Source organism: Pelobates fuscus, chromosome 2, assembly GCF_036172605.1.
Source record: "Pelobates fuscus isolate aPelFus1 chromosome 2, aPelFus1.pri, whole genome shotgun sequence".
Classification (NCBI taxonomy): Eukaryota; Metazoa; Chordata; class Amphibia; order Anura; family Pelobatidae; genus Pelobates; species Pelobates fuscus.
The window spans coordinates 222,506,729-222,534,469 of NC_086318.1; the positions used below are offsets into that span (position 1 = coordinate 222,506,729).

The window sequence follows — 27,741 nt, forward strand, 5'->3', positions numbered from 1 at the left end:
TTCCTACAACCATGGCCGAGCTCGGGAGCATACGCCTTTCCCCCCTTTGCAAGGACCGTCCACTACCTGAGACGACAACGGGTATCGCTGCTACTCATCATCCTATTATGGACGGGGCAACCATGGTTTCCGGACCTCCTAGCCCTATCTTACAAGGATCCCCTCCTACTACCTTCACACCAGTACATCCTCACAGATCCGAAAGGGAACCCCCACCCACTGATCCTGGCCAACCGACTCTGGTGGCTTGGACTCTTTCCGAGGCGCCTGGCAAGTCGGTGAACTATCTCAGGCTGCTAAGGAACTCCTGTGGGACTCATGGGCTCCAGGAACCAGAAGATCCTACCTATCCGCTTGGAATTCCTGGTCCAATTGGTGCATGGAATGGAACTTCGATCGATTTACAGCCTCTACCCTTACCATTTTAAACTACCTAACCCATCTATTCTCAACAGGACGATCATACAGCTCAATTAACGTAGTCCGCTCTGCTATCTCAGCGGCCCACGTCCCTATACTAGGGATCCCAGTAGGTAAAGAACCGCTAATATGTCTACTTCTAAGGGGCATTCGGATACAACGACCTCCTCAACCCAAATACTCATGACTCTGGGACTTCGAGGTAGTTCTCCGTTTCCTGGGAAAATGGCCGACCAACGACAGACTCTCACTCCGACAACTTTCAGCAAAACGGTTCTGCTTTGCCTGGTTTCATTCCGCAGAGTATCAGACATCTGGGCATTTGACATAGACGCTTTCTCGTTCTCCCCAGAGGGAGTCACGTTCCAGGTATCTCGTCGCACAAAATCTGACTCTACGGCGGTTTTCTACCCCTTCTTCACCTCCGATCCACAACTCTGCGTCGTCAACACACTACAACGATATGTGGAGGTTACGCTTCCGATACTGACACCACCCTCGGGACTTCTCCTCATTTCATACGTTCAGCCACACGTCCCCATCACTACTAATACCCTTGCCAGATGGGTTCAGTGGGTACTTTCATTAGCAGGCGTAGACGCTTCCTTCGGGGCCCACTCAGTACATGGAGCGGCGGCTTCCTCAGCTTTCACGACAGGTGCCTCGCTTTCGGATATCCTGCGTTCTGCAGACTGGTCTAGAGAATCCATGTTTCGCACCTTCTACTTCCGCCCGAACTCCAACGCGACCATGTCACTTTTACAACAGCGTTAAAAATGCAAAATAAGAAGCCTCCTGTCATGTGATAGAATTGAAGATTATGCTAGCGTCAGTGTACCTATAATCTTAATTTTAATAATGACAGGAGGCGAGTATTTTCTCACCCTTCCCACCCGGGGGAAGATGGGACATCCGTAATATCTACTTTCACTTCTTATATGTTGGCTCATCTCCATATCTCGACAACTGGCTTTAACCTACAGGTTTTTCTCTATATCATGATACTGTTAGACTGGGTTTGTTTATGATATCCAGTATGTATAGTCTTTAAGATATCACTAGAGGAGCACTGTCACTGTAACAACCAGTTTAGAGACCAGGATCTAACTCATTTCACATTCTCTTTTCAGTTTAGTTTCATGAGATTCTGGAGCTACTTCAGACGAAGATCACCATTCCGTCGGATGTTCACCCATTGATGTTGATTACCGTCTTGATTCATCATATTACTGGACAGTCACCCAGTGGTGCTTATTTCAGACGTTTTATATTTAATTTTTACCTGTTACGATGTCGCTTCTGAAAGAGGGGGAGGAGCCTATTTTCTAGGAATACATTACTCCCTATTGCATTTTTGATTGGTTAAATGTTTCACTTTCTTTACTGCTGTGGAGTTTAGTAAAGAGAGAAATGCAAAATACTCGACTCCTATCATTATTAAAATTAAGATTATAGGTACACTGACGCTAGCATAATCTTCAATTTATTGAAGTTTAATTTCCTTTAAGAACCAGGTATGTTAAAACAGAGCACCTATAATATAGCAACTTCAAAGCTCACCAAAAGTAATAGTTTATTTTTGAAAACACCTTAACTGGGCAAAAATAATGGGGGTTTAGTTACAGTATATGCCCATACATTGCATAAGCCTGCCACAGCGCATATGTACCCCATTCTTGGCAGGTGCTACTCTAGCACCTAATGACCAATTTTATGAGATGGGAAATGATTTCTCCGGTACTCTCTGCAGTGCAAGGTTAAATAGGGCCATGGCATGAAACACCTGTGACAGGGAGGGTGCAAAACCGGAGAGGAGTTGCCCAAATATTTAAATTTTTTTAAAGATATACATACACACACAATGCTATGTTAAGATTTTGCTGATCCAGTTGTCTCCTCTTCCCTCCATCTATGGTGAGAAAACGGTATATATGATTATATAATCTCATTTCCTAAAATCTAAACAACATTCCAACAAGCGTCATTAGTTGAAAGGATAAAATAATCCCCTGTAGCATTTTTCAGAATGTTAGTTAGGTACAAACCCAGTCATAATTGTGAAGGGAACAACTGTTAAACCTCAAATAACAGCTGATCTGTCTTGCTGTGTGGAGCACTGGCAGCCTCACAAAGTGCATTTTGAGAGATTGCCCATAGCTTTCAGAAACCAACACATTGTGCTATTTATTTAATAGATTATAATTGCAAAAACTTGAAATAAAAGGTTGAAATTAGGTCTGCTTGGTTGGAAAAAAAAAAGATGAGCAAATTTAGTTACAGACAGGCTGAATAAACGGCAAGGACCAACTAGTATAACATTCAAAAGAAGAGGGGAGACATCATTTGTAAATAATAGTTGCAATCCAATTGCAATTACAAACAGATTGGACAATGCATAATTACATTTAGGTGAATAAGGTTTAAGGAAATACATATATATATATATATATATAGTATTCAAAATGATGATTGCACTCCTCGGTCTTCATTAAAATCCAAAAGTTTATTGGGTATGCATTAAAATATAATCAATGTTTCAGCCCCTCTGGAGGGCTTTCCTCAGGATCAAAAAATACATAAATGTGTAACACACTGACTAAACAAACTTATATACTCTAAAAGATGATGACAAATTAATTAACTTACCCCAGCTGGTGCTAGTGCCCGATCGGAGTCCCTCTGATCCGCGTAACCGGACAATAATTGGGACTCAGCGTCATGACATCATATGCGTTTCCATGGCAACGGAACAACATTACCATGTTACCGCGCAACCATGGGAACTAGGAGACGCCGGGCGGGCGGCACAGTACTGCACCGATCGAGAGAAAAAGGAACGATGGTTATAAAGTGCACATCAGTGAACTAGGAAACTAGTTTAGACCAAGTGTAACCTACTTGTGCCAGATTCATAAATATCTAGTATACAATAAAGGACACAATTTTACATTATAAAAATAAAAACATATATAGTGATATATGCCAAATACATATAAGCCCATTGTATATGGAAAGTCTTATATTCTAAAATAGGGAAACAGTGATCAAATATCTCTATATAACAGTGGAATATAAAGTGCTTAGTGTAATAAAGTGCCAATGTGAAATGTCAATTTGTGAATAAAGTGCATAATGATATATTATAAAGTGAATACTATACGGAACACTGACAATATTGTCCAATAAATGATGTTGAGAGACTAAGTATAAACACCTAGTAATTTAAGTGAGTTAATATGGGCTGAAAATAGTTAGTGCCATGTGTAAAAATGTCCACAGTGACTAATAAATAATGAATGATAAAGACAAAATTATGGTCTAAAACCATATGGATTAAATCCAATAGTATAAAGTGATCACATGTGCTATTCATGATACAAGAGAAATACCTATATTGTATAAAGTGCTACTAAGAAAGTGCTAAACTGCCAATACATGATGTAATTTAAAAAAAAACTATATATAAAAAATAAGTATAAATACAATAATACACAAGCTGGGTATGACTTAAAGGAACGAATGAAACAGCAAATTTTCATTAAGTCCACTAGGGGACACTGTATTGAGTTCATGTCCAGTATGCTTCTCTATTCAATAACATACGGCTTCTGTCACCACCTCTTCTCGGTATTTGTATATGGTCAATAGCTGTAAATTTTAATGAAGATAGGGGATGCTGTTGTGCCAAAAAGTGTTTAGCTATCGGCTTGTCTGTAACACCATCTCTGTATGCCAAACGAATGCTCGAACGATGTCCCCGTATTCGTTCACATAATGGGGTCTCCGTTTTGCCCACATAGTTAAGACTGCATGGGCATGTCAGTTTATATATGACAAATGGTGTTTTGCAGGTAATCGTATGTCTAATTTCATACTAGGCATGTGCATGGGTAAAATTTTCGGTTCTGTTCGGCATTCCAAAATTCGGAATTTTTGCATTTCGGGACTTCGGCAATTCGGCACGTCAACACTTCGGAACTTCGACAACTTCGGAACTTCAGCACTTCGGAACTTCGGCAGTTCGACACTTCGGAAATTCGGCGACTTCGGCACTTCAGCACTTCGGAACTTCGGCACTTCGGAAATTCAGCAACTTCGGCACTTCAACACTTCGGAATTTCGGGACTTCGGCACTTTGGGACTTCTATTAAAGCCGCTTAGTAGATAACTCCCTAATTCCCACGGTATTAGGGAGTTAGCAACCAAAAGGATGAAAGACCTAAATTGGTCTTTCAGACAAATTTACTTATACTAAGTAAAAATGACTTAGTATTAGTAAATTTCGCCCCTACTCGCTATACCGCGAGTAGGGGCATGTCTAGTAAACAGTGAGCAGCCTGTGGCTGCTCACTGTTTTAAAAAAAAAATAGCCCCCCCCCCCACGGGAGGGGGCCCTTAAGTAAAATGATGGGGGGGACCTATTGTCCTCCTCCTGCCCCCACCCCTGAGCGGTGGGTGGTGGCCCTAAATATTAATAAGGGGGGGACCTAATGTCCTCCTCCCTAAATTGGTATAAGGGGGGACCTAATGTTAAATTGTTATAGCCTGTGGCTGCTCACTGTTTAAAAAAAAAATAGGCCCCCCCACAGGAGGGGGCCCTTAAGTAAAATGATGGGGGGGACATAATGTCCTCCCCCCTGGCCCCCACCCTTGAGCGGCGGGTGGGGGCCCTAAATACTAATAAGGGGGGGACCTAATGTCCTCCCCCCTGGCCCCCACACCTGAGTGGCGGGTGGGGTGCCCTAAATACTAATAAAGGGGGGACCTAATGTCCTCCCCCCTGTCCCCCACCACTGAGAGGCGGGTGGGGGCCCTAAATACTATAAAGGGGGGACCTAATGTCCTCCCCCTGGCCCCCACCCCTGAGTGGTGGGTGGGGGCCCTAAATACCAATAGGGGGGAAGACCTATTGTCCTCCCCCCTGGCCCCCACCCCTGGGCCCTAAAAAAATGTCCCCCCCAGGTGACTAGGGGTCCCCAAACCCCTAGTCACCCCCTCCCCCCCCGAAAAAAAAATTATCCCCCTACCTACCCCCTTCACCCTAAAATTAATGGGGGGGGGGACCTTTAACTAAGAACTTGTAAAAAAAAAAATAATAATAAATAACTTAACATTCAATGTTTTCTTTCTTCCTGCTCCTCACTGCTCCCTCGCGCAGGCCGTCTGAAGTGAAGCCGGGCGCCGGAATATGACATCATATTCCGGCACCCGGCATCACTAAACCGCACGCGGGAGCAGTGAGGAGCAGGAAGGACCCCAGGGAGATGCCCCCCATCGGCTGCATAAGGTAGGGAGCAATAAAGAAAAGTATGTGTGTGTGAGTGTGTGTGTCTGTCAGTGTGTGTGTCTGTCTGTCAGTCTGTGTGTGTGTCTGTCAGTGAGTATGTGTGTGTGTCTGTCAGCAAGTATGTGTGTGTCTGTCAGTGTGAGTGTGTCTGTATGTGTGGTCTGTCTGTCAGTGAATATGTGTCTGCCAGTGTGTGTGTGTCTGTCAGTGAGTATGTGTGTGTGTCTGTCAGTGTGTGTGTTTCTGTCAGTGTGTCTGTATTTGTGTGTCTGTCAGTGTGTCTGTATGTGTCTGTGCGTATGTGTGTGTGTCTGTCAGTGTGTGTGTGTGTGTCTGTCAGTGTGTATGTGTCTGTCAGTGAGTATGTGTGTGTGTCTGTCAGTGAGTGTGTGTGTGTGTGTGTGTGGCCCACATAAACTTAAACCTTATTTATGTGGCCCGTGCCACACTTTGAGTTTGACATGCTTGCTTTACGCTATTTCTGTAGTTTGTCTATAATTCTTCTCGTAATTCGTGAAGTGTACTAAAACAAGCAGTCACTCTTTTTGTGCTTCTGTCCAGGAATTTCTTAATTTATAATGCAACTTATTGCGTCGCCATGCTAGTGTATTAGTCGTGTTGACCCACAATTTATTTATTACTTGGTACAGATTTAATAAACAGCAGGCAGGGTAACAAAGTCACGTACTATGCAAGGAACAGAAGTTATTATGATTCTTGGACTTTCCCTTTAAACAATATTTTACCAGAATCTCAAGGTATTTCACCAGTGAAACAACATATTTTGTTACTATAGGGGGTCAAACCAGAACATATGGTTTTAGACTTCACTTGGCCATCATAGGAAAATGTGTGTAATATTTGCTGGTGTCCTGTTTTAAATCTTACATTTCATTATGACACAATGCTATTAGTCTGCACTGTGTGCTGCTCTGAACTTACATCAACTTAACATTGAATCACAAAATGCCAAGGACATTCAGAGAATTAGGATGGGACTGAAAAACAATATTTTTATTAAAATAAATCTGAGACACTTCTGTAATAAAAAGCCAACTCACAACAGCCAGAAAATGTATATTTGCATTTCGAGACTAATACGTTACCTGATTACACTAACAATTAGTGCAATCACATAACCCCTACACTGAATGTATGTTAAACCCATGGAATTATAATAATAAAACAGAACAAATGTGTTAATGCATTAAAAGAAATCCTTTTTTTTTTCAGTGAGATTAACATATAAATCTTGTTTTGTCATACTGGTATGTCATACTTACAAAATAAGTATATAACCATATTGAAAATTATACAATTTAAGAAAAAAATTTACATTTATACAATATTCTTGTTAGTCTTTATTTGAAAACTCATGAGTGCCTTGGTCACCTCCTAGAGAAAGTAATCAAACCGTTTAACCCCTTCAAGACCGGCCTGTTTTGGCCATGTTGTACGTCAAGGACCAGGGCTCTTTTAACACTTTTGTGGTGTTTGTGTTTAGCTGTAATTTTCCGCTCTCTCATTTACGGTTCCCATACAAATTATATATTGTTTTTTTTAGGACAAAAAGGGTTTTCTTTACATACCATACCGTGGCTACTAAAAAAGACTGGACATACCTAATTTGCAGTACCTTGGGTTGTCTTCTTTTGCAAATGGTATGCCATCATAGGGGTAATTTTCCTTCCCGGGCTACCATACACTCTCAAAGGCAACATAACCAACCTTGCAATTTTCAATGTAAAAATATTTGACCCTGTAACTTTCGAAAACGCTATAAAACATGTACATGGGGGGTATTGTTATACTTGGAAGACTTTGCTGAACACAAATATTAGTGTTTCAAAACAGTAAAATGTATTACAACAATTATATCATCAGTGAAAGTGTTGTTTGTGTCACTTTCACTGACAATATCATCGCTGTGATATGTTTTACTGTTTTGAATCACTAATATTTGTGCTCAGTGAGATCTCCCGAGTAAAACAGTAGCCCCCATGTACAGGTTTTAGGGTGTCTTAGAAAGTTACAGGGTTAAATACAGTGCTAGCAAATTACATTCTCTGGACTTTCGCCCTGGATTGTCAGGCAGGTCCCTCAAAATGCAATCAATAAAATTACTTAATTATGTAAAAATCTTACATATATATGCACATAGAATTTAAATATATATATAAAAATGTATATACCATATATACTCGAGTATAAGCCGACCCGAATATAAGCCGAGGCCCCTAATTTTACCCCAAAAAACTGGGAAAAATTATTGACTCGAGTATAAGACTAGGGTGGGAAATGCAGCAGCTGCTGGTAAATTTCTAAATAAAATTAGATCCTTAAAAAATTATATTAATTGAATATTTATTTACAGTGTGTGTATATAATGAATGCAGTGTGTGTATGAGTGCAGTGTGTGTGTATGAGAATGCTGTGTGTATGAGTGCTGTGTGTGTGTATGAGTGCTGTGTGTGTGCATGAATGCAGTGTGTGCATGAATGCAGTGTGTGTGTGTATGAGTGCAGTGTGTGTGTGTATGAATGCAGTGTGTGTGTGTATGAATGCAGTGTGTGTGCATGAATGCAGTGTGTGTGTGTGTGTGTGTGTGTGTGTGTAATGCAGAGTGTGATGCAGAGCCTTGGTGGGGGGTGGGCATTTTTATTTTTTAATTATTATTTTAATATTTTTTTGTTTCATTACATTTTTTTATTATTATTATTTTTTTATTTTATTATTATTTTTTATTTTATTATTATTTTTTTTTTTAATTATTATTAATATATATAAATTTTTTCGTCCCCCCTCCCTGCTTGCTAGCTGGCCAGGGAGGGGGGCTCTCCTTCCCTGGTGGTCTAGTGGATGGGCACTGTGTAGGAGGGGGCTGTGGGGGGCTGCAGAGAGATGTTACTTACCTTTTCTGCAGCTCCTGTCAGCTCTCTCCTCCTCCGCCGGTCCATTCAGCACCTCGGTCAGCTCCCAGTGTAAATCTCGCGAGAGCCGCGGCTCTCGCGAGATTTACACTGTGAGCTGACAGAAGAGCTGAACGGACCGGCGGAGGAGGAGAGAGCTGACAGGAGCTGCAGGAAAGGTAAGTAACATCTCTCTGCAGCCCCCACAGCCCCCAGTCTGTATTATGGCAATGCAAATTGCCATAATACAGACAATTGACTCGAGTATAAGCCGAGTTGGGGTTTTTCAGCACAAAAAATGTGCTGAAAAACTCGGCTTATACTCGAGTATATACGGTATTTGAAGTCTACGTGTATATTTATGAAATTATTTATGTAATTTTGTATATGGATATATATATATATATATATATATATATTTTTTTTGTAATATTTTGATTTATTTATATATATACATAGATGTATATATAATGTCATTCTAAGTGTATTTTGATATTATATATATAATTTAAAAAAAATACAATTATTTTTACTTTTTAAATGTATTTTAATTTACTTATTATTTGTATTTTATAACAATATATATATATATATATATGTCACGATACTGGGGAACCCAACACGCTAACACACACACAGACACACAGACAGAAAGTGTGCAGTACCGGTCCTTAGAGTGGCCGGGCTAAGCACACACAGAATAGTCAGGAGACAAGCCGAGTAAGGGGAACCAGAAAACAGAATAACGAGAAACAAGCCGAGGTCAAAGGGTAGGAGAAAGTCACAAAGTCAGTATAACAAGCCAGAGAGTACGTAACCAGAAAGCACACGTTCAGAATCAATACTATAAAGCAAAGACCACAACAGGGCACAGATAGACAGGAAAGGTAAGTATTTAAATCCTAGCCTGAATCCTGATTGGCTAACCACCAATCAGTATTAACAAACACACGTGGGGGATATCTATACCCCCACTGTGTTTGTTGCACTGTAGCTTTAACGCCGGGTCACGTGAATGACCCCGGCGCTTAGATAATAGTGCCGGCTCCCAGCGTGCAGCGTTAGACATGCTGCTGCTGGGAGGAGGAGAGGAGGACGCGAGCGGCGTGTCAAGAGGAGAGGACGCCGCTCGCTTATCGGTAAGGGGAGAGGGGACCGCGGGCGGCGACGGACCGAGGGTGAGTGCTACGAGAGGATTGCAGCCTCCCCTCACCGCTGCCCGCGGAGCCCTGATATAACCCCCCCCTCGAAGACCGCCCAGAGGGCGGGAAGCCGAAGGCTTCAAAGGAAACCGCGCATGAAAGGAGCGGATCAAAGAGGGCGCGTCCAAGTCAGAGACAGAAACCCACGACCGCTCCTCCGGGCCGTAACCCTTCCAATCAACCAGATACTGTAACCGACCTCGAGAGAAACGAGAATCAAGGAGAGCAGCCACCTCATATACGTCACTAGAGACCGCGCGGAGGGCATCGGAACGCCTGAGAGACCCAGAGAACCGATTACAGAGCAAGGGCTTCAAAAGGGAGGTGTGAAAGGTGTTAGGTATGCGCATGGAAGGGGGCAAGGCCAGGGAGTAAGACACAGGATTCACCCTACGCAATACCTTATAGGGACCAAGGAACTTGGGCGCAAACTTCATTGAGGGAACCTTAAGGCGGAGATTCCTAGAGGACAACCAAACCCTATCACCCGGAGCATAAGAAGGAGCCGCACATCTGCGACGATCAGCAAATCTCTTTTGAGTAGCAGCAGCACGACAAAGAGCAGCATGGACCTGATCCCACATCTTCCATAAGGAGGCGAGGTGCTCGTCCAAAGCGGGCATTCCCTTGTCGGAGAACACACCGGGAAGGACAGCGGGTTGGAACCCATAAGCCACCATAAAAGGACTTACGCCAGTAGAAGAATGAGACACAGTGTTCCTGGCAAACTCAGCCCAGGGAAGGAGATGGGACCAGTTGTCCTGGTGTGCATTCGTGAAACAGCGTAAATACAACTCCACAGACTGATTTGCTCGTTCGGCAGCTCCATTAGATTGCGGATGATAGGAGGAAGTAAACGATAAGGAGACCCCCATCTCAGCACAAAAGCCTCTCCAAAACCGAGAGACAAACTGAGGGCCCCTGTCAGATACGATATCTTGTGGTATACCATGCAAGCGGAACACTTCTTTGGCAAACACCTGAGCCAACTGAACCGCAGAAGGTAGCTTCTTAAGCGGAATGAAGTGCGCCATCTTGGAGAACCTATCCGTTACAGTCAAAATTACTATCTGCCCATCAGATGAAGGAAGATCCACAATAAAGTCCATGGATAAGTGTGTCCACGGTTTCTTGGGTACAGATAGGGGCATAAGAAGTCCCAGGGGTTTAACATTAGGAGACTTACACTGTGTACAGACACGGCAAGCCTGCACGTAATCTACCACGTCTTTTTTGAGTGAGGGCAACCAAAACTGTTGGAAAAGACCCTTGTAAGTCTTGGTAACCCCTGGATGACCAGCCGTTTTGGCTGTGTGAAATAAAGTTAACAACTTCTTTCTGTCTTTCACTTTCACGTACAGCTTACCAGTAGGAGTCTCAGAGGGTGCTTGGGATTGGTATGACTTGATACCATCAAGAAAAAGAGACGAGATAACCAAACGGGTAGTAGCTATTATATTAGTTGTGGGTACAATGGGCTCAGGAGTGGAGGTAATAGAATCTACAGGTTCGTACTGGCGGGAGATGGCATCAGCCTTGACATTTCGATAACCAGGCCTGTATGTGATTATGTACTGAAAACGTGAGAGAAATAAAGACCATCTAGCCTGACGAGAGGATAACCTCTTAGCATCTGCGATATAGGATAGATTTTTATGATCGGTTATAACCAGAATCTTGTGTCTAGCTCCCTCTAACAAGTACCTCTATTCTTTAAATGCCATCACTATAGCTAATAATTCCCTGTTCCCAACGTCGTAATTCTTTTCAGACTCTGACAAGCGTTTTGAAAAGTAACCACAGGGAAGGAGGGGTTCGTCATACGATTGTCTTTGTGACAACACTGCTCCTATACCTGATTCAGAGGCGTCTACTTCCAGTACAAAGGGAAGGGAAGGATCAGGATGGTGTAACACAGGGGCAGTGGCAAATGCCTTTTTTAGAGTCTCGAAGGCCACAATAGCATTAGGATTCCAAACCCTGGGGTGTAAACCCTTTTTTGTCAGTTTAGTGATAGGGGAAATAACGGATGAGAAGTTTTTAACAAACTTTCTATAATAATTGGCAAACCCTATAAATCTCTGTATTGCCTTAAGTCCTTGGGGAAGGGGCCAGGACAGTATAGCTTCCAATTTTGAAGGATCCATGCTGAATCCTTGTTCAGAAATAACATAACCCAGGAATTGTACAGAAGTTTGGTCGAATAAGCATTTCTCTAATTTACAATAAAGACCATTCTGCAACAACCTTTTTAGCACCATCCTAACATGAGTATGATGTGTCTCCAAATCCGGAGAATATACCAGTATGTCATCAAGGTAAACTATGGCACAGACATGCAGTAGGTCTCTAAGGACATCGTTTATGAGATCCTGAAATACGGCAGAAGCATTACACAATCCAAAAGGCATGACTAGATACTCGTAATGCCCACTGCGTGTATTGAACGCCGTTTTCCATTCATCGTTCTCCTTGATACGAACAAGGTTATAAGCCCCCCTGAGGTCTAATTTTGTAAAATATTTAGAACCTTTGACACAATCAAACAACTCCGTAATGAGAGGGATCGGATAGGCATTTTTAATCGTTATATTGTTTAGTGCTCTGTAATCTATACACGGTCTCAAATCGCCCTCCTTTTTCGCCACAAAAAAGAAACCAGCACCAGCCGGAGAGGAGGACCTTCTAATAAAACCTTTAGTTAAGGCTTCCCGTATGTACTCCTCCATGACCTGGTTCTCTTTCTCAGAAAGAGGGTAGACCTTACCCCTAGGAGGCATAGTACCCGGTAATAGGTTAATGGCACAGTCATACTCACGGTGTGGAGGTAACTTATCTGCCTCCCTTTTTTCGAAAACCAATGCAAGGTCTGCATATACAGAAGGGACAGAAACAGAAAGTGGTTTAGCTGTGGGCACGTTGAGTAAACAAACGGGACGTACCTGGGCCATACAGTCTCGTTGACAAGATTCCCCCCAGGAGAGTATATCTAAACAGCCCCAATCAAGTACTGGGTTGTGTTTAACTAACCAGGGAAAACCCAGAACGATGGTAGCAGTAGGGGAGTCAATTATTTGGAAGGTTAATCGTTCCTTGTGTAAAGCACCCACAGACATAACTATATCTTGGGTTTCATGGGTCACCATGAAAGGTTTCTCAAGTGGTCTACCATCTATGGCCTCAACGGCCAAGGGTGTGGCCTTTCGGATCAAAGTCAGGGCTGCGGTTTTGGCAAAGTTCTCATCCATAAGGTTGTCTGCCGCACCTGAATCGATCAAGGCTTTGGTTGTTATAGTGGTTTTATTGACCAAAAGAGAAACTGTAATAAACGGTCTGGAGATGGACACATGAGGGGACAAGGTCATAACACCCGAGGCCGACCCCTCTCTGGGCCTTAGGTGCTGTAGTTTCCCTGTAACTTAGGGCAGGTATTACAGTGGTGCCCCCTCTTACCACAATAAAGACATAACCCCTCCCTTCTACGATACATTCTTTCAGCCTCAGTTAACCCTGTAGCACCCAATTGCATGGGTTCGGGGGATGGTTGCCTAGGAGCGGGTAATGCTAGTAATGCAGTACTGGGTAGAGCAGGTAACACCCGTGTATCCAGCCGTCTTTGAGTACGCCTCTCTCTAATACGGTTATCAATAAGGATTACATAGTTTATAACATCATCCAGAAGAACAGGCAGTTCCCTGGATGCTATTTCATCCAGTATGTAAGCGGCCAAACCCTCCTGAAAGGCTGTTACGAGGGCGTCATTATTCCAAACCACTTCAGCTGCTAGAGTGCGGAATTCGATAGTATAATCCGCTACAGATCTGTTACCCTGTCGAAACCCTAAGCAGAGCTTTGCCAGCAGAGGCAACCCTGACGGGTTGATCAAACGTGCGTTTGAATGCTGACAAAAAATCTGCAAAGGACATAGGAGACATATTCTCCCACATGGGGTTTGCCCATGCTAAAGCTCTCCCAGACAGGTGGTTTATCAAAAAGGCAATTTTGGACCTGTCGGTGGGATAGGAACGTGGATTCATCACCAAATGGATGTCAATTTGATTGAGGAAACCACGACACAAAGCTGGGTCACCACTATAGCGCTGTGGCGGTGTCATATGGACTACATGAGCAGGAACGGGTACTAGAGTGGCAATGGGTTCGGGCACAGCAGCAGCCGCCTCCTGGACGGCAGGCTGCAAGTGTGCAGTACGAGCCAGTATGGTCTGTAAAGCTTGAGCAAACTGATCCATACGGTGGTCCAAGCCATCCATTCTAGCCTCCTAATTAACTAGGAGCTGGGGTATGTCAGCAGGTTCCATTATGGCCCTGTTGTAATGTCACGATACTGGGGAACCCAACACGCTAACACACACACAGACACACAGACAGAAAGTGTGCAGTACCGGTCCTTAGAGTGGCCGGGCTAAGCACACACAGAATAGTCAGGAGACAAGCCGAGTAAGGGGAACCAGAAAACAGAATAACGAGAAACAAGCCGAGGTCAAAGGGTAGGAGAAAGTCACAAAGTCAGTATAACAAGCCAGAGAGTACGTAACCAGAAAGCACACGTTCAGAATCAATACTATAAAGCAAAGACCACAACAGGGCACAGATAGACAGGAAAGGTAAGTATTTAAATCCTAGCCTGAATCCTGATTGGCTAACCACCAATCAGTATTAACAAACACACGTGGGGGATATCTATACCCCCCACTGTGTTTGTTGCACTGTAGCTTTGCTTAGATAATAGTGCCGGCTCCCAGCGTGCAGCGTTAGACATGCTGCCGCTGGGAGGAGGAGAGGAGGACGCGAGCGGCGTGTCAAGAAGAGAGGACGCCGCTCGCTTATCGGTAAGGGGAGAGGGGACCGCGGGCGGCGACGGACCGAGGGTGAGTGCTGCGAGAGGATTGCAGCCTCCCCTCACCGCTGCCCGCGGAGCCCTGACAATATACAATATACATCATTATTATATATTATATATTTATATATATATACGTGTGTAATTTAATTATAAGTGTATTTTTATATTAATATATGTATATATAAATATAAAAATAGACTTAGTATGACATTATATATATATAAGATTTTATATATATATATATATATATATATATATATGATATATAGACATATATTATATAGATATATGTCTATATATCATATATATATGTATATATATATTTATACACACATATATAATTATCTTTTTTATTAACATTAGCATTTTTTTAATTTTATTTTACACTTGCAGGGAGACTGCATGTGAGCACAGACAGTCCCCCTGCAGGCAGACACCTTGGAACTTGGAACCTAATGTGACCATGTGACTGCTCTGTTGAGCGATTACGTGGTCGCGGGGTCCTAATCTGTCGCGGGGAGACTGCCTGGGCTGTCAGGCAGTCTCTCCACACGGGAGCAACGTCGACAGCCACCGGGGGAATGACTGCAATCGGGTAAGTACATCTTACCGTTAAGACAGTTCAGGACTGTCACTGGTCCTCAAGGGGATTTTTCCGATGACGGTCCTGAACCGTCATTGGTCGTGAAGGGGTTAAGAACTTTTTGACAACTTACCTGGGTTTCACTGTGTACCCTGCTAGTGGAAACTCCTGCCACTGAACTAAGCCTAGCTGTGAAGGTCACACTCATTGACTGAAAGTGCTTGGTTAATGTTTTCAGTCAATGAGCATGGCCCTCTACAGCATGACTTAGTCCAATAGAGTAAGAGCTTGCAAGATCTTCTGGCACCAAGGAAGGTGATAATGGGTACCTGCTAGGGCCCAGGTAAATTGTCAAACTATTCTTAAACAGGTGGACTGTTTACGCTGTGGTCCAGGTACATTAACCACTATTGTTATGTTACGGTTATGTTGTCTAGAGTTTTCCTTTTTTTTTTTTTTTACAATCTTTATTGTTTTTGTGATTCGGCCACTTTTGGGGGGGTTGACTTAAAATTCAAATGGGGTACAGAAAGGAAATAGGGTGGGTAAAAAGCAGTTGTACAGTTAACACATGCGGCTGTAGGACAGTTTATTCACACCTTTCGGCTATCGTTCAGAGTTACTTCCCATTGCCTCCCTTCCGCTCTACTCTATTTTTTCTCTACCAGGAAGAAGTTTACCTTGTCTAGCCTTTAAGGCCGACCTTCTAGCCTAGCGTCAATCACTAAATTAAAATAGCATGTTATATAAATGGTGAGCAATTGGATTATGGTTAGAATTTAGAATAGCCCCAACAGTAATCATTATGATATGCCTGGATATTTTATTTTTTGTGTTCATATTGACATCTGTCATTACAACATTTATAAGATTTTATAGAGTACTACTTAAAACTGTTTTATCTGTAATATATTTTTGGAATATCCATATGCACATCTTACTTAAAAGAACACTCCTCTACCCAAGTACAAAAAAAAAAAAAAAAACACTGTTTAGTATCTATACCCCCCAACAAAAACATGTATACATTTAATAATGCATTTTTTTTATATTGTGGTTGTGCCTAAAACAATTTGGAAAAGCTGCAGATCTCTTGTCAGAAGCCTTTGAAGTCCCTTCGAACCTTGCCCAGACTTTATATGGCTGTCCAATCAGAGACTTTGTTTCAAGGGAGTTGCTCTGGGCAACTGCTGCCTCTTTAGTGTAGCTCCACCGAGCTAACCAAAGCAGCAAGAACCAGGAATAATTGCCTGATTCACAGCCAGGAAGGAAGTGTTAATTTATGAAAGGGACACTTTCTAATGAAACCTACACCTTTTTGTAAAATGATAAAAGGGGAAACACTCTTCACACATAAATCAGTTCAGCATGCTAAAACTCTGGGATCTGGAGTGTCTCTTTAATATTTTTTAAAATAATGTTGGTTCAAATGTGCAAAACATGTCCTCTACAAAATTACTTGTTTCTTTTGGTTAGATCCATTCAGTCTTCTTTCTTTAGAATGTGAGTGTTGTACTTTTTATTCTAAAGTACAGATTAACAACTGAGGAGAGGGCGATAAAGACAGGGAATCTCTTTCCATCATACATTATAAGTGGGTCCTAAGTTATTATGGTTCCTGGAGTGTCCCTTTAAATTTTAGACAAGTATGATGACTAATAGGCAGAGATTTGAGGATGTATGGAAATACAGTTTAGAATGAGATAGTTAATTATAATTAAGAACACCTGGAAGCTTTTGTTATAAGGTAAGATGGGACCCAAGTGGTTGTGTTAATGTTTGCCAAAAAATGGCTGCTGAGAGAAGGTTCAGGGAAAATGTAAGAGAAGTTGTGAGAGGAGGACTAGAAGAATGTACAAAATGTAGGGGTAAAAATGTATCGATAACTTTAGACCAGAATTGCTACACAGTTTTCAAAGTCATCACAATCCAAAATTCATGGACTTTTTCCACTGTCAGTAATACAACAAAACATTTATTGAGTTAAACTGGGTTGAACTCATGATTTACTTGTAAATCTTACAATGTCGAGCTTGATATGCCTTTATTGCAAGGGTAACAACAGAAACATGGCGCATTCCCTTGTTTTTGATTACATTAATGCTTTTATTAGGTGACAGGTGTGTCATTAACCTATTGTGTTCCACTGTTTGTGTATGTTTCCTTTAAGTAGTTAAAAACAGACATTCCAGACATTGCGCATATGTGTATTTGTTATGCTATGCATACTGCAACATTAGATTCCAGTTTGCTTTGTCATATTAAGTTAGTTATCAATCCAGGGGAAGAGTTTGTAGTGTTCATTCTGCTAATGCACAAACACTTGTCAAGTTTTTTATGTGTTGGATATGATCAGTGTTTAACCCCTTAAGGACCGGACTGTTTTTGCGATGTTGTACATTTGCGACCAGGCCTCTTTTTACACTTTTGTGGTGTTTGTGTTTAGCTGTAATTTTCCGCTCTCTCATATACTGTTCCTATACAAATTATATGTTGTTTTTTTCAGGACAAAAAAAGGCTTTCTTTACATACCATTATTTATATAATCTCATGTAATTTAATTTAAAAAAAAATAAAAAAATATGATGAGAAAAATTTTACTTGAAAAATATTTTACTCATCTACAAAAGCAAATAAAAAAAACTGCTAAATAGATTCGAAATTTTGTCCTGAGTTTTATAATATCCAGTGTTTACATGCTTTTTTGCTTTTTTTTTTGCAAGTTATAGGGCTATAGGTACAAGTAGGATATTGTGGTTTCAAAACATACATTTTTTCAAATTTATCAATAGTGACATTGTAACACTATTATCTGTCAAAATTCTCTGAATAACACCCCACATGTACATTTTTTTTTTAAAGTAGACAACCCAGGGTATTCAATATGGGGTATGTCCAGTCTTTTTTTGTAGCCACCTAGTCGCAAACACTGGCCAAAGTTAGCGTTCCTATTTGTTTGTGTGTGAAAAAGTAAAAAACTAAATTTAACGCTAATTTTGGCCAGTGTTTGTGACTAAGTGGCTACTAAAAAAGACTGGACATACCCCATTTGCAATACCTTGTGTTGTCTTCTTTTGCAAATGGTATGCCAGCATGGGGGTAATTCTCATTCCTGGGCTACCATACGCTCTCAAAAGCAACGTAACCAACCTGGCCATTTTCAATGTAAAAATATTTGACCCATATATTTGACCCTGTAACTTTCAATATATTATATATAATATAATATTATATATATACGTGTGTAATTTAATTATATGTGTATTTTTATATTAATATATGTACATATTAATATAAAAATACACATAGTATGATATATAGACATATATTATATAGATATAATATATGTCTATATATCATATATATATACACACATATATATAATTTTTTTATTATTAACATTAACTTTATTTTTTCTTTGATTTTACACTAGCAGGGAGACTGCCTGTCAGCACAGACAGTCCCCCTGTAGGCAGACACATGGACACCTATTGTGACCATGTGGTCGCTCTGTTGAGCGATCACATGGCCCCAGGGGTCCTAATTCGCCATGAGGAGACTGTCTGGGCTGCAGGCAGTCTCCCCACAATTGGATCACCGCCGATCGCCGCCGGGGGAACGACGGCGATCGGGTAAGTACATCTTAAAGTTAGGACGGTTCAGGACCGTCATCGGTCGGCAACGCAAAAATGCCGATGACGGTCCTGAACCGTCCTAAGTCCTTAAGGGGTTAAAGGTTCTGTCTCTTTTTTTTCACCAATCCAATAATGTTGTTGGAAAGTATCATAAGGGTGGGAGCATGATCGCATGGACAATGTGACTCATCAACAGCTGTTAAGATTTCTTAATTGTTTAGTGTGAGATTAGAATTTACCTTATAGTGTGAAGCTGAAACATTATCAAGGTTATTAACTAATGTGAGAATTCAAAGTGGATTTTGAATTTGAGGCCAAAATAGCTGAATTTGAAATTCTCAAAGTCAGCTAAGGTTTTTAGTTCGGTTACTTTGGCTTACAGTTTTCAATTCACTTAGAATTCTCACTTTGGTAAATAACACTGTATGTAATATAAAATTGGACTATGGGGTCGGAGCCAAGCAGCCGACCTGAATGGCCGCATGTTACGCAAGCTCCGCAGCAAAGGAGAACTTTGGACCAAATAATATAAACCCAGCTCACCAAAACCAGCACCAACCAACCCACAAAAGACCGCCGAAGGTATGGGCCGCAAAACCAAGAAGCCCAAGCCCGATAATCCGCGGCTAAACCAAAGTATCGGCAACATGTGGAAGCAGGCGCTTAGTGCTCAGGGCGCAAACATGGCCGCCTACAACGGAGACGGAGTTGGAACAACCACATGCGGCACTACCACCCCGCAAGTCACCCCCAAAACCGTACTCCTCGCCGGTTACAGTCACGGTCATGAAAGACCTTCTAGCGGAACTCCGCCTAACGATACAAGCCGACATGGCTCAACTACGCCAAGACTTACAAGGCCTGACAGGACGCCTAAGCACACTGGAGGCAGACTCCCAGTGCACCAAACAACAGACGCAACACCTGCAACAAACGGTCCCAGAGATCAAAATACAGCATTGCACCTACGAGCAGCGCATAGCGAAACTAGAGGACCGGAGCCGTAGTCGGAATGTTAAAATCAGGGGCATAGGAGAGGAAATCCCGGAGACGGAGCTCCCACACACGTTACGGAGACTGCTACAGACACTCCTGCCTCATAAGCAAGCCAGACAGATACCCATAGACAACCTGCACCACCTACCACGAGCATCCAAGGCCCCCATAGCGGCCCCAAGGGACCTTCTGGTCTGCTTCCAAAATCAAGGGGACAAGATGGCGGTAATGCAAGCTGCGCGGAGCCAATCCCCGTACTTATTTGAAAATATGCAGCTCTCTTTTTACACCGACCTGTCGGGGTCCACACTGGCATGGAGACGTACTCTCCAACCTTTTACAGCCCTCCTACGCCAAAATAAAATTACCTATCATTGGAGAGGTTCCAGCATGCTACTCGTCCAACATGGGAATGTGGCCTCTACCATCCGGGACTTACAGGAGGCAAGCGAACTGCTGCCAACACTGGGACTCCCACCCATCACTCACCCTCCCCCCGAGACCAGAACCATGACGGCACATGGCCCCACCTGGAACCCCGCAACGGCGGTCCCTTTCGTCCCCAGAAGAGCGGACACTGCAACTGCCGCGGCAGCCAAAACTTGAGGCGGACCCAGAGCCACCCGGTATCATGACCGGTATTCTTAGGCAGCAATACTTCCTGCATACACTGGACGTATGCACCAGATAAAACGCATTACTGTTGATACGTTTTTATAATGTCACAATTTTCTCGCATCTCTCTCCTTTGTTATATATATATCGCCCCCCATGATTATATTAATTACGCCCACACTGTGTCTCAGCTACTTGCCTGAAAAATTGTATTTTATTATCGACATCTTGTTATATGCCACACGTATAACAGCATTATTAATACCGAGTGTAATTTTAATTAGCTCTAATCCATAAAAGAAAATGTGTAGCTCTATATAATACCCTTAAGTGGGCCCCTGTTCCCCCAACCATTAGCAGCGGCTATACAGCTCCATGACAGTACCATCAAGTCTCTGTAAATAAGATGCCAGCACTCAAAATACGGTATCCCATATTATGCGATTGACTATGGTACTCCACGCCTCTAGGGGCACTGGATCTCATTAAAATTTAACATGTTTGTTTTTAATGGCAGGTAGCCAAACCCAAACCCCGGCAAGGTTGCCGCCACCCCTGGCCCACAATGGCCAATCTTATAATTGTACCCTAATTATCACGCACAGTTAACCCTAGCTACCTGGTGGTAACCACTTACCTGTTGAACCTACCCGCCACTTTATTCCACAGCACTCTGACTTCTCTCTATACCTGACATGATAGAATTGTGTTTGTGGTGTCTTTATCTTTTTGATTGCTATGCCTAGCCTGACTTCTTTTGTTTTAAAAACGTGCTGAAAATGATTGACATATTACTGATAATACTGTTCTTAGCCTTTTATCATTGTTACTGTTGCGTGTATTACTTTTCTGAAGCAATGACAGCATTTGTTTAGGGAGACAGATAAACGCATGACGAGAATGCTGGCTCTTTTTTCTTTTATTATAATTTTAGTATATGATGCTCAAATCAACCAGATTTTGTAAGCGACCTCTAGCTGTACCATATTGCATGTTTGCTGAAGCGGACTTAATATTGTTATGCCTGTACTTAAAAATAAAACTACCCCTATTTAGCTAGCTTATATACATGTAAACGCTAGACACGCAAGGTCAGTCTACTTAATACCTTTATCATATGCTATATTTTACTGAAGCAATGAAAATTTTGGCTAACGAGGCCCGCTAAACATGAGAAGCCAGGTTCTCTTTATTTTAATTTTAGTGTCTAATACTTAAACATTATTTAGACTGTATGATGATTGACCTTTAGCGGTATTATGGTTTAATTCCCCTGTTACTAAAGTAATTCTGTTAAGCTTTCACTTAAAAATGTAAAATGCGCAATTGTCTCTGCCACAGTTTCACTTGCTTATACCCACATGTACGCTGTTGTGGCGTTTATTGATATGTTTGTACTCACCTGCGCAATAAAAATAAAGAATTTAAAATTGGACTATGAAGTAAATTTCGGTTCACCAAAAAGTAATAATATTAATAATAATAATAACCACAAAGAAATAACAGTTACGTGAAATATGAGCGGGTGAAGTGTTGGGAAATCGTAAATGTGCCCTGTCTCTTCTATAGAAATCCAGGTCAGAGCATTTAATAATATCGACACTTATGTGCGGCATGGTAGAATAGTTGAATGGAGAAGTCCACGCTGCTTTAAGAAGTTGCATGCACAAAATGAATTGTCAGCAGCTAAGAAAGTTGCCTACATTGTAATCTGCTGATCTTTTTTTACTTGATCTTGGAAGATGAACTTCCCAATGCACGGATTTATCTTCATTAGTCAATTAGTCTTGAAGATGACTATGCCTGTATTAGTCACATTCTGTTTCCAAACCTGCATTCCTTGCTGTTTTGAAATAAATTAATTCTTTGCTGAGTGTGATGGCATTTATTCTGCATCAGTGTTTATCCAGAGATGGTGCCATCTGGCCTTATATTTGTTCAATACGAGTCTGCACTGTTATTATCTGCTCTTTTTAAGTTACTATTGAGGCACTTTTAATAAATATTTTCCGGTATCCTCTGTTAGAAACAGGGCTTTCCTTCGTTTTAACCTCTAAACTAAGCTAGTGTTACTTCTGTTTGTGTAGATGTGCTGGTATTTCTGGAGCGTAGTGCCTACCCTGGCCTTATTGACAAGCTATATATCTGTTCAGTTTTTTTATGTGCAATTTACTAAAATGTCCCATGCCACCTCAGTGCAATGTTTCTGCACTGGTCTGACCCAACTAATGCTGAGGTCATTCAGCTATTAGTTTTACAATTGGGAGCCCTGTAAAACAGCGCTCATTTATCATCCATGTCAACTTTTTTTTTTCTTTGAAAATCAGGCCAAATTTTCATCGTGAGTGCCTGTAGGCAGGGAATTCCCAAGCTCCTAATCCTCGACTTCCAAACTAATGAAAAATTCGATAAATAAATATGTGGCCATTTAAATATGATAGCAATTGTTATTTATACATACATAAAGAGTGATTGTGTGTGTGTATATACATGTGTTTTAAGTGCCCATGTTTAGCAAGCAGTGTGTGTAAATGTCTATGTAAAGTGCCTGTCTATGTATATATGTATTTCTGTGTATATGTGTCAGTGTGTGAGTACAGTGTGAGTGTGTATGTATATATATACACTGCTCAAAAAAATAAAGGGAACACTTAAACAACACAATGTAACTCCAAGTCAATCACACTTCTGTCAAATCAAACTGTCCACTTAGGAAGCAACACTGAGTGACAATCATTTTCACATGCTGTTGTGCAAAGGGGATAGACAACAGGTGGAAATTATAGGCAATTAGCAAGACACCCCCAATAAAGGTGTGGTTCTGCAGGTGGTGACCACAGGCCACTTCTCAGTTCCTATGCTTCCTGGCTGAGGTTTTTGTCACTTTTGAATGCTGGCGGTGCTTTCACTCTAGTGGTAGCATGAGACGGAGTCTACAACCCACACAAGTGGCTCAGGTAGTGCAGCTCATCCAGGATGGCACATCAATGCGAGCTGTGGCAAGAAGGTTTGCTGTGTCTGTCAGCGTAGTGTCCAGAGCATGGAGGCGCTACCAGGAGACAGGCCAGTACATCAGGAGACGTGGAGGAGGCCGAAGGAGGGCAACAACCCAGCAGCAGGACCACTACCTCTGCCTTTGTGCAAGGAGGAACAGGAGGAGCACTGCCAGAGCCCTGCAAAATGACCTCCAGCAGGCCACAAATGTGCATGTGTCTGCTTGAATGGTCAGAAACAGACTCCATGAGGGTGGTATGAGGGCCCGACGTTCACAGGTGGGGGTTGTGCTTACAGCATTTGCCAGAGAACACCAAGATGGGCAAATTCGCAACTGGTGCCCTGTGCTCTTCAAAGATGAAAGCAGGTTCACACTGAGCACATGTGACAGACGTGACAGTCTGAAGACGCCGTGGAGAACGTTCTGCTGCCTACAACATCCTCCAGCATGACCGGTTTGGCAGTGGGTCAGTAATGGTGTGGGGTGGCATTTCTTTGGGGGGCCGCACAGCCCCCATGTGCTCGACAGGGGTAGCCTGACTGCCATTAGGTACCGAGATGAGATCCTCAGACCCCTTGTGAGACCATATGCTGGTGCAGTTGGCCCTGGGTTCCTCCTAATGCAAGACAATGCTAGACCTCATGTGGGTGGAGTGTGTTAGCAGTTCCTGCAAGACGAAGGCATTGATGCTATAGACTGGCCCGCCCGTTCCCCAGACCTGAATCCAATTGAGCACATCTGGGACATCATGTCTCACTCCATCCACCAACGTCACATTGCACCACAGACTGTCCAGGAGTTGGCAGATGATTTAGTCCAGGTCTGAGAGGAGATCCCTCAGGACACCATCCGCCACCACAGGCGTTGTAGGGAGGTCATACAGGCACGTGGAGGCCACACACACTACTGAGCCTCATTTTGACTTGTTTTAAGGACATTACATCAAAGTTGGATCAGCCTGTAGTGTGTTTTTCCACTTTAATTTTGAGTGTGACTCCAAATCCAGACCTCCATGGGTTTAAAAATGTGATTTCCATTTTTTCATTTGTGTGTGATTTTGTTGTCAGCACATTCAACTATGTAAAGAACAAAGCATTTCAGAAGAATATTTAATTCATTCAGATCTAGGAAGTGTTATTTTTGTGTTCCCTTTATTTTTTTGAGCAGTATATATATATATAAAATAAAAATAAAGGGAACACAAAAATAACACTTCCTATATATATATATATATATATATATATGCCGGTGTATATATATTGAGTGGTTAGTCTATTAATGATGAAACTCTTCTTAGTTATTATCTCATACTGATATATTTAACCCCTTAAGGACACATGACATGTGTGACATGTCATGATTCCCTTTTATTCCAGAAGTTTGGTCCTTAAGGGGTTAAACATTGTGTAAATATCAGAATAAAGCAAATAACTAATAATTATAATTATTACAACTTTGAAATTAGAAATGAGACTGAAATAGACTATATCTGTAGAGATCATATCATAGAGATCAATCCCCATTCAGTCCTTTTCCCTTTTCCTCCAAGAGATTGCTGTGTTGTGTCTAATGAGGTGAGCCATGCACAGATCTGGCTGTTCATACTGAATACAGTGATCAAAGTGTGCCAGATACCAGGCAGGAAGTAGGGAGTGATCTTTTAACAGGCCCCCATCAGGCATGCACCTGTAGGCAGATGCCTACTCAGCCTCATAGGAAATCCTGCCCTGTTGAAAATACTACTAACCAAACAAGCAGGAATGTTATATGTACAATATAGCTTGTATTATTAATCGGCACACAAAAAAGCTAACTATGATACTTAACACAATGTGGATAAGGGATCATTTTAGGAAGTTTGTTTGCAATTTTTACTTTATTCAACTGATTTTTTATTTTATTTTTATATATCTCACCAATGCTAATGATATAATTGTATAATTATAATTAATTTGTATCATTTAAAAAAATAATACATTGAATATATTTTATAGTAAATATTTTAGGTTCTGGTCGAAATGACATTTTATTATATATTAATAAAATAAGTATTTCACATATGTGTTTATGTCTTCACCCGTTTTAGTAAAATATAACAAAAACGTATTTTACTTCAAAAAATGAATTTGCTAGTCTAGAAAAAAAAAGATAAATGTAAGACATAATCTAAGCAACATTATTTTATCACAAATTGTTTGAAGTTTAGAATTCTTAAAGCAAAAACGGCTTGGATGAGCAGTTGGTGGTCTATAATTAACAGCATTTTATTTGCTTTCATGTTTTTTTATTTTTTTTAATAACTTGTTATTTTTTTATATAACTTGATTTTTAATGACGTGTTTTCTGAATGTTTCTAGTGTACGTAAGGTGGTTAAAAAACAGAATCCTGTGCTGCTACTGGACTTTATAGCCTTCCAGAGCAATTTGCTGAATGCCACAGACTCCGTTTATTGACTGTTTCTTTCCTTTAGGTCAAACACCCACTAATCTTGGATTTACTTTGCTTGTTTTTACAGGTGACCTGTAACAGCTTCACTATTAGTGATGGGGAGATGCAGGACGTTGCTGTTGGCCTGTATCCAAGGTAATACACACACTGCTCCATTCAATGTGGTTACAGGAGTTTTTTTTATTAAGTTCCTTAGGTAGCCAAAGGGGTTTATCAGAAGAAAACTACTTCCACTGTTAAATAACAAGGAAACAAGGGGGGAGGGAGACGAATTTGATTTAGAATTTGTGTTCATAATGCCTCATTACCAGCTGAAGAAATTATTTATGTAGACCAAGACTGATGGCTTTTTGTTGAAGTTAAGCATGTGGTTTTCACTAAGAACAGAGAGTAGTTGAAAGCTATTACTCCAAGCATTTGTTTAGATTTCATACTGTAAAGGCCATGGTAATATAAGCAGGGAAAAGGAAAGAGAAATTTTAATTTAAACTTTAATCGTATACTTTTTCCACCTTTTCCACAGCTGGAAACTTGTAGCAATTGTTCTTAGAATTCCCTTTAATTATCTTCTTAAATGTCACCAGTCCATCTCTCTTACTAATTTGTACATTAAAAAACAAACAAAAAAACTTTAATATTCCTAATGAATATTATATATAACTGAATACACAAACTAAGAATGAATATTGAAACATGTATATAATAATAAAAATCACATTTTGCCAATCCTGTTGTATATTGATATATTTTCTGAGCTTGCATTAAGGGGTATGGCTGTCCATAAAAAATAAAAAAAAAGATAAGGTTTATATAATAATGTAAACGTTTTTTTTTTTTTTTTGCCGTTGCTATTGTGCATTGATCAATTTAATTTAATTATTTCTTGTTTAAAAAAAAAAAAAAAAAGGATTGTAAGCTCGAGCAGGGTTCTCATCTACCTATTGTTCCTGTGTCACTGTTTAATTGTCTCATTTATTGTAAATCCCCCCCCCCCTTTCATAATATTGTAAAGTGCTGCGGAATTAGTTGGCGCTATATAAATACCAATAATAATAATTTAAAACTCTGTATAGCTCACATTTGGTTTTCCTCATAGATGGCACCAGTGGCACCAGTGGTAACCAAACCTAAGGTAGCTTAGCATGATTAATATAGCCACTTTTCTTTGCTTTATTAATAATAAAAAAAAAAAACGGTGCTGTATTTTGTATGCCACACTAAGGATGTATACTCTCTGTCATTATTCTGCTTGTTGATGATATTGGGGCAAGGCAAGCTTGTTTGTTATATATGCACAACAAAAATAAAGAATTAATAGAAAAAAAAAAACAATAATAATAATTTGAGAATTTCTTCTTTGGTAGTGTAGAATGAGAGCAGAGGTGTGGTGATGCTTAAAAAAGCAACTATCTTCCCCTATTGTGGCTGTGACTTAATTTTTCTAATTAATATATAATAATTAACCAATAAGTAAGAACATTAATATTTGTATAGTTCTTGGTATTATAATCGAATATGTGAATAGAAAATACACAAAACATTGTAATATTAAATGTACGGTATATTCAATATAATTATAATAACAAGTACACAGATGCTAGAAGAATGTCAATTTACTACAATAATGAAACAATACAAAACTGCAACATATTACTTACAAAAGGCTATAACAGTTACTAAATCTTACAATGGATTTATATGGTACAATACAAAACATGAACAAACTTACACAAGCCCCAGCCTTTGGGGCCTTAACAGTCAGCTGATAGTAGTCTACATTCTAGAAAGG

General features: G+C 40.9%; 1 protein-coding gene across 1 annotated transcript in view; it reads left to right on the forward strand.

The window, feature by feature from the left end:
* SMYD3 (SET and MYND domain containing 3) overlaps positions 1–27,741 on the forward strand; it is an 839,309-nt gene that overhangs the window by 534,350 nt on the left and 277,218 nt on the right. The window contains exon 6 of the mRNA XM_063443201.1: positions 26,020–26,087. Coding sequence (XP_063299271.1) covers positions 26,020–26,087 — 68 coding nt within the window. The remainder of the gene's footprint in view (positions 1–26,019; positions 26,088–27,741) is intronic.